Genomic DNA, 8,402 nt, shown 5'->3' with positions numbered 1-8,402 from the left:
ACCCTAAGGGTGCTTTGTAAATAAAACCCGAGTGGATTCCTTTCAGTCTTCACAAAATTTGTCCTCACGCTGTCATCCCAACAATTGCGGCCCACTATTTGGATCATCTCCTGGTGAATGAAAAAAATAAAAGTGCAAAGATGTTCTAAATGCATGACTTTAAGTGTTGTGAGAACAAATTTTGTGAGGATTGAATCCATCTCCTACTTCTACATTACATTGTTCTTTAGGGTCAAATATGTCATTTTATACTTCTATTTAACTAAACCAGCGGTAAATAAGCTATTTCAAAGTAGAGGGAGTATTTTAGTAAAATGCAACCTATAGAAAAATTCCTTATCAATACTTATACTTTGGCTCGAGTGACAATTTGGTCATTGCACATTAAAATGTAACGTACAATTCAGTACCTGTCATTAACCGGTCCGTTAATCACTTGTTAAGTGACATTTGAAAAGTCAAAAATGCTTTAAGAATTTCATCTAATTCTCTTTATCAACCATCCAAACATTGACAATAAAATGAACAATTCCAAATTCTAGATTCTTTTAAACACTGACCAATTTTTTGAATAAAAGAGTCTAGGATTTGGGATTGTTTAGTTTTTTTGTCAACATTTGGATGATTGATAAGGAGAATTAGATGGCATTCAAAAGGTACTTTTGACTTTTCAAATGTCACTTAGCGATTGATTAACGGATTGATTAATGACAGGTACTGAATTGTCACATTTTGAAAGTTCAAGTATTGAAGTGTCACATTTTGAAAGTTTAAGTATTGAATTATGACATTTTAAAATTTAAGAACTAAATTGTCACTCAAACCAAAGTACAAGGTACTGATCGAGAATTTTCCCTAAATCTTAATAATTACATTAAACCATTTGAGGACCAAATTATGGCTCAAACCAAAGTACAAGGTACTGATTGAGAATTGTCTAAAGAAATGACCCCTCATATTAAAATGCAAACTATAGACAAATAAATGATCGGACGTTGACAGTTGATGTACACTATACCATCGGCAGTAGTACACACCATCATTATTGACTAATTACCCATTAGATTTATTTATTAATCTTAAGACGATTTAAGTATCTTCTCATCATAAAATAAAGAAGGGAGGAAAGGATTAGTTTATGTGGAATAAAGAAAAGGAAAGATATTCCTTAGTGTGATTCTGAGGCATCTTCTTAAAAAACTCTCAAAAAAGCAGCCATGCACAAACAACCCCCTTGCAGAATTATGTTCAAATACTCAACATGCATATAATTAAGACATAAAAAAATAAATTATTAAGTAATTTGAACAGAATCCTCCTCCTTCTCCATCGATCTTCTTCTTCTTGGGTTTAATCTAGTCTTCAAATGTGGCTTCCATTTCTAGTTTTCCACTTTTTGCACTTGGACTGCAATTCTGGCAGATGCTGTAGAGAGGTTTGATCACATGTTTCCTCTTGATTGCGTAGTCTTCCTTACATTGATCTTTATTAATTAATTATGTGCTGCCTCTGCGTGCATATATGCAATATGTGTAGTGAAACCACAAATCTAAATCTAAATGGTTATTCTGTTGCATGGGGGATGTGTTGTTCAAATTCAAGCGCTGTAAAATTTGATGCAATTCTCTAACAACTCAAGGTTGTTGCCAGGGATGTCTTTGACCCTTGACCCGTTCTTGTATATCTTGAAGCTTGGTACTGCACTCACGCCCTCTGATTTTTTCAAGTAAGGATGGTCCTCTACCTCTACCTGCAAATGCAACCCACATTTATTTTTGTTAATTAAAATTATCTCTTTATTTATTTATTATCTTATCTTAATTCACATGTAATTATTATTGACCTCATCGGGTTGACATGTCATTCCTCCATCAACATGCAACACCAATCTGGTGGTGGTTGGGGATGTTTAAGTAGGTCCCACTACTTATCCGAGACCGAGTTGATTAATGGGTCTCTTGTGTCTCATCTCACGCGCGTTGCGAGAGCACGACCACGACTGGGTCAGAATTCAGAAAAAGCTCACTGGCCTACAGCCCTAAACTGCTCCTATGTCTATGGTCTTGAGCGCTGACGCGCGAAAGCCGTTGCGCGGTAGCGCAGGTCCATTGGTCCCCTCTCCATCTTATTTCTTAACCCCTCCCCTTAACTAAACCAGCTTTTAAAAAATCCAGTTTCCACTATCCAATACGAAAATGACAACAACGTTTGTTTGAGAGAGAGAGAGACCTTTAGGAAGTTGACAGATGGATATCTTTTGCACAGTTGCTGCATAAACTCAAATGCTGGCTTGTCGCTGGATTTGTTGCAGAAAAGCACGACCGACATTCCTGCAAAATAAAATATGATCATGGATTTTTCAGTAATTTGACCACCACATCACCTATATTTACCATGCTGTTACCTAAATTCTCGCACCAAAGCTGAAAAAGGGAAGGGAATATATTTTTTTATCTTCTTCTACTTCTACCACTGTGAAAGTGAAACAATCCACTGACTCGGATACGTACCACCCACAACACAACCCACTGACTCGGCTCTCACGAGTCATGACCCGTCGGATTTTTTATGTGGGTCTGGCAGTGAAATCCAATTTTCCGAATTCGAATCCGACTGACTGAGGTCGGAATCAGATTTCAAAATCAGGACAACGGGTTCAACGTAATAAACAATCCCATTATCTATTTGACACTAGGCAGTTCATACCACGGACAGAGACTACGCATATCAAAATCTGACCCGATAAGGAAACATGAAGAGATCCAATGGTTCTTGACATCTTGTCCATGCCTTTTGATGAAGGGCGATTTGGCCCGACCTAGTAAAAAGGAGACATGTGGATGCGATTTGATTAAGATGACAATTCAGCTTGACACGCCTAGTCCGTAACAGATCGAGTTTGGATATTCAACCACCTCGGAACAAGGTCACCTCGGGATCACTTCGGTACAAGATCGCAACATGATCACTTCAACCCCAAGGCACTTCAACATTTAATCCAGTTCGGAACTAAAAAGCATCAGATCGGGGATACCGATTCAAACCACTACGTGATGATCCCGAAAATCCCTCCAACGGATTCCGAACCTCACGGGATCACGCCACGTAACGGCAAGCCTTATCTCCTCCCCGCCCAGTTTAGGCGGAATTAATAAACGTTATCAATTGACAACGTTATCCCCCAATTAAAGTGGAAACAGATCCCATTGTGATGAAGATCCCGGAACCAATTCGCAAAACCCGCGATGACTCAACTATATAAAGACTCCAACCCCGATGGTTCAAGGTACGCATGATTTCTCTGCTCTCTAGCTCTCTACATTCTTGAAGCTATTTCAGCTCGTAACAGCTTACTAATTTAAGCATCGAAGCGACTTCGCCAGGTTAACCACCCCGGGTTTTCTGATTTTATTTTACAGATCCGCTTAACTCACCGTCCGACTAGAAGCTAGATCATACTCCACAAAGGAGCAATCAGATCGCGCAAAATCACATTTTGTCTGATCAAGGGAAATATGAGATGCACCCATGACCCAACCAAACGAACCTGGGAACGTCTATTACTCACGTGCAAAATGTCGCAACATGCATAGTTAAATTAATAAATATTTTCGGTTACCAGGCGACGTAACGAAGTGTCTGAAACGCTCGTTGTTGGAGACGATGACCACGTCCTCACCAAACTTCATGTCTTTGACATCTTCACCGCGCTGCTTCATGAGCTGCACCTGGGCCTCGAACAAAGCCCGGCCCACCGCTTCGTCTCCTGGCGTTTCTCTTATCAACGTCTCGTAGTCTTGTATTGAGGCCTCCCAACGTTCCAGCTTTGTAATAATTAGTAAACAAAACAAAATTAATTATTTTCAATTCAGCTTGACAGCTTAGCTTAGCTTATCCCCCGTCCGTAATGTCTTATACGCACGTTAGGCTCAGTTTGGAAGGAGTACAAATACAAATATGTACGTAGAGTGCAAAACCTTACACTTTGTATTATTTTGTATGTATTTGTATTGTACATTCCACTCCTTCCAAATTAACTGAGCCTTAGGTTGTTGGTTAGATACTCTTACCTTAGCATTACAGTCAGCTCTCCTTAATATGGCCTTGCTGTAAGAGGGGCGCACGTTTAACGCCTTTGTGCAATCGTCAACGGCTTTCTCGAATTGACCGAGTTTCGATCGACAGGCGGCTCGGTTACAAAGCAAGACCGAGTTGAACGGGTCGTACTCGAGTCCCTCACTGTACGCCATGGACGCCTCTAAGAATTTTGAGTCCTTGAAAAGGTTGTTACCCCTTGATCGGGCCGCGGCCACCGCTCTGGCCTTCTTCACCACCGCACTCACCTCGTTGTTACTCGAGTCGAGTCGAATCGCTCTCTGAGACTCTGCCACCGCGTCATCGAACCTGCCAAGTGCCAACCCATGTATTTTTTAATTTAATTTAATTTATTATATATATAGTAAGATAATTACAAATTAATCCCTAAATAAATAAAAATTAAGTATAAAAAACAAACTTATTTGTTTTCTCTCTACAGTTCTACTTCTTCTACTTATAAAAACTAAAAAAAGGAGGCAGTGCTCCTTTTAAGTTTCACTTTCACGGTCAACAGCTAGGCCACGTCTCTCATATATGGTTCAGTTCAGAGTTCAGACAATAGAATCCGGCAGCACATAGATGATAAAGCTACGGGGCCTCCTTCCATAAAGTTTGTTGACTTTGTAAAACTTGTTACGTTGAGTATAGTTAAAGCAGCCAACCTGCCGACGGACATGTCAACCTGAGCTCGTATTAGCAATAGCTGAGCAGTGACGGAGGGGCCAAAGAACTTGGTGCAGGCCTCCATCTCAAACTCTGGTCCCTTGCTTAACGTGGCATCCGCGTCTTGGTGCCTACACAGTCTCAGCAACGCCTCTGCTTGCAACGCAAATACCTTTTTCTCCACAACAAACCAAACAACCACACAAAGACCCACCACGTAAGTTTACAAACCGCACACAAATTAACCTAACGATCGAGTTTACAAATCGACTAGTTTTGGTGATTGACCTGTGGAGCTGAATCGGCACCAGAGGATATGGTGCACTCAGTTTCCTTCAACAACATCTGCCAGTCCTTTAGCTTGCGAGCTTCGGCCAACTTGTTGAGATGGGTTTGAAGAACTTCGGCTTGAGCAATCTCGTTAGAGTTCGCTTCGGGTCCTGACTGTTTGTAGTGGTTCAAAGCTTTCTCTGCTTCTCCTAATCTATAAGACCAACATGTGAACGTGAATTAATGTAGTTAGAATATTAGTTTTCACCTATTCAAAGATCGATGTAGAGAGGGTAAGGCAGATAGCCTCTTGTAATTTACTAGCTAAGTACCTGAGATACAAAGTTGCTAAACGGTGATGAGCCCTGTGATACGAAGGGTCGATTCTAATGGCTTCTCTGCACTCCAAAGCCGCCTCGATAAGCCGACCCATACCCGTCAATGCAGCACTCTTGTTGCTACGGTAAGAAGCCTTTTCTGGGTCGAGCGCAATGGCTCGATCATACAAGGCCAAGGCCTCTACGAATCTCCCCTTCTTAAACTCCTCGTTGCCCTGCAACTTCAATTCCTCGGGATCTAATCCCTTGGACAGAGTTCGACATAAGGGCTCTGCCTGCTCCTTTGGATGATGGGCCTCTGCCCTTACTATATTACCCATTCCAACGTTGCCACCGTTAACATGTTTGGACGAAGTCTCCCTTGCAGTTTTAGGTAGGTAATCGAGGACGTCCATGGTGGAATCAGGAAGGTTATTTGAATTAGAATTGCCGCTTCCTGACTGCCTCAAGTTACCTAAATGACCGAAGAGCATTACATTGCTTGAAGAAGCTCGAACAAGACCGCTACTTCCCTTGGTTTTCTGGTGATCGGTTATCATGCTATCGAGCTCGCCGGAGATGCTAATGGCCTCCTTGGGTACCTTTCTGCCTTGGCCGACGCCTTGTGTTGGTGACACCTTGGTTATGGTTGCTGTTGTTGCCGATGTTTGGATTGAAGCCATGTTGGATGGGGCGTTTGTCGTGATTATTCCATCTGAAGGTTTTCTGACTTGGTTCTGATGATGGGAAGATGGTACAGATTCTACGACAGGCTTGTCCGGTAGTTTCGACGGAGGTTCGGCCAAATTATTAGAGGAGCCGAGGAAGGTAGATTCATCGGAGTCTCCTCGTCTCCTCTTGGAACAAGTACTACCGTTCTTGTCGCTGGGTGGGGGGAGATCGCATGCACAGGCTGATCTTCTCGACCAGAAGCTCCGGCGTCGGAAGACTCCACTGTATAAGACCATAACACCACAGCCGGGTTTCTTTTCCGGCGAATACTCCGCCATTTCTGTCATGATGGATATCTCCCTTTCCTCTCTTTTTGGATGGTTCTAAAAACAGTGGCGTTTTATAGGAAATTCAAACATTATATGTAAAAAAAAGGGGGCCGGGGAGGGTCGAAAATACGAAAAAATCTAATTAAAAAATTGAATAAAATGACCAAAAACTGCCGGGAAAGCCCATGTCCTCGGCAGCTCTGTTAACATAGAAGGTAAAACAAAAAGTTGAACCATTTGAAGCTTCTCAACAGCAAAAAAGATAAAAAAAAAAGAAAAATTAATGGACCCCACTCAGAAATAAACGAAAATTAAAAGAAGAAGAAGAGGAGGAGGAGAAGGAGAAGAAAGGAGTTAGATTGCTTGAATCAGAAGAAGCCTACCCCAGGAGGTGTGTGCATATTTCATCCCACACAACCTCCTGGAGTGGCTGACAAGAAACCAACTATTCCTCCCTCTTCTTTAATTTTCTTTCCGCCTGGACGATGAGAAGGAAGGAGAGGAGAAAAAATAATCAAAGAAAAGAGAATAACGTTTTATTCAATACCAAAAAAATTTGTTGTTTATTGTAATGTGATTTGTGATTTTGTTGGGACAGGAGTGAGAGTAAGCGGCTGATACGGTCGTTGAAAAAAATTGGATCTCTAGATTTTTAGCAAAAAAGCCAAAAAATTTGGGTCCGGATTTTGTTATTGTTATTGTTATTTTGACTTTTACAGGTAATTAAGAATCATTTGGGATCATCAAAAGTAAGCATCCCACGTAGGATTGCCAGCTGTACCATGGCTCTCTTTCTTTCTCACTCTCATTGAAGCTGTGCATGTGTTAGTTTGCTTTTTACCTTTTATTGCATTTACAGGTTTTACCGTGAAAGAGAGGATGGATGACAAAATTAATAGGAAAATTGAAGCGGAAGAATGAGGAATGACGTTGTGTGAGAAATTGGGGCATCGGGGTCGGGGGGCATATGTGGCGGTGCCGACCTGGCTTCATCTGGAACAGATTAACCGAATTGGGGTGGACTTTCCACGGGATTAATTGGCCGGCACTGAGGGATGATAATTGATAATGAGTACAGTTGGAAGTTGTGAGTTGTTGATGAGAAGATGGTGTTACTGTTCGGGTTAGGATGGAACATGGAATATATGTATCATAATGGTAAGAAATTTATTCTTATTGGGGTCTCGAGGGCCTCACATCATGTATTGATAGAGGTGTAACTCCGGCAGTGTATATATATATAATATTAATAAAATAAATAATTGTGGGTAGCCCGCGTTAAAGGTGGGACGTGCTGTGCTGGCCTGCGGGCCGTCATGGGCTGTGCCGCCTTCCCCGATAGAAATTTTGGGGGTCAGCCCTGCACGGCCCATGGCCTAGGCCCAGGCTGGCCCGTGTTGTGCCAACTCGTGTTGCAGGCCTGGGTCGGGCCAAGCTGCAGGCCGTGCCGTGGGCTTTGGCCGTGCTGGGCTGGGCCACAAGGCAGGCCTTGGGCCTGGGCCAAATCGGGCTGCACTGTATTTTATATTTTTTTATATTTTTTTAATTTTTGATTTCTTTTCTAAGTAAAATTGTAAAACTAAAATATTTAACTTTCCTTTGAACTTTGAGAATTGGGAACTATTTAAAAAGTTAAGAAATGAAAAATCTAAATTATCTAACACATAAATGAAAACAATACTTAACCAAATTGAAATAAGAATGATAGAATAACAAATTGGAAGAAAAATATGAATTTTATTTCAGTTAAATTTGAATGGTACAAATTACAAATACAATGATTTGATCATTGGATACTTGGATGAATGAAATATGAAAATGGAATAAATTAATAAAATATAAAAAATACAATATGGTTACAAATTGAAAATACAAAATTGCATTGTTAAAAAATTAAAAAAATATAAAATAAATTAAATAAAATTAAAAAAAATTACAATAATTTGAAAAAATAAAAAATTCTATACAAGTAGTCAAATTCATGAATCATCATTCATGACTTTCATCATCTGCTTCGGGTGAAATATCTGGTGTAGTATCATGCCCTCCCTTG

The 8,402-nt window shown here is 40.7% G+C and overlaps 1 protein-coding gene across 1 annotated transcript; it reads right to left on the bottom strand.

The window, feature by feature from the left end:
• Positions 1-1,135: 1,135 nt before the first annotated feature.
• On the bottom strand, positions 1,136-6,910 carry LOC104605959 (inactive TPR repeat-containing thioredoxin TTL3-like). Its single transcript, XM_010270923.3, has 7 exons — positions 5,364-6,910; positions 5,050-5,245; positions 4,761-4,933; positions 4,071-4,404; positions 3,620-3,824; positions 2,230-2,330; positions 1,136-1,750 (listed from the first exon to the last, which is right to left on the bottom strand). Exons 1-7 carry the CDS (start codon positions 6,365-6,367, stop codon positions 1,598-1,600), a joined length of 2,166 nt encoding a protein of 721 aa, XP_010269225.1. The 5' UTR covers positions 6,368-6,910; the 3' UTR covers positions 1,136-1,597.
• Between the last annotated feature and the right edge of the window lie 1,492 nt (positions 6,911-8,402).

The sequence above is a fragment of the Nelumbo nucifera genome, chromosome 1 (assembly GCF_055504915.1).
Source record: "Nelumbo nucifera cultivar China Antique chromosome 1, China Antique-T2T, whole genome shotgun sequence".
Taxonomy (NCBI): Eukaryota; Viridiplantae; Streptophyta; class Magnoliopsida; order Proteales; family Nelumbonaceae; genus Nelumbo; species Nelumbo nucifera.
Note: the sequence above shows the minus strand (reverse complement) of the source record. Positions and strands in the feature narration are given on the sequence as shown.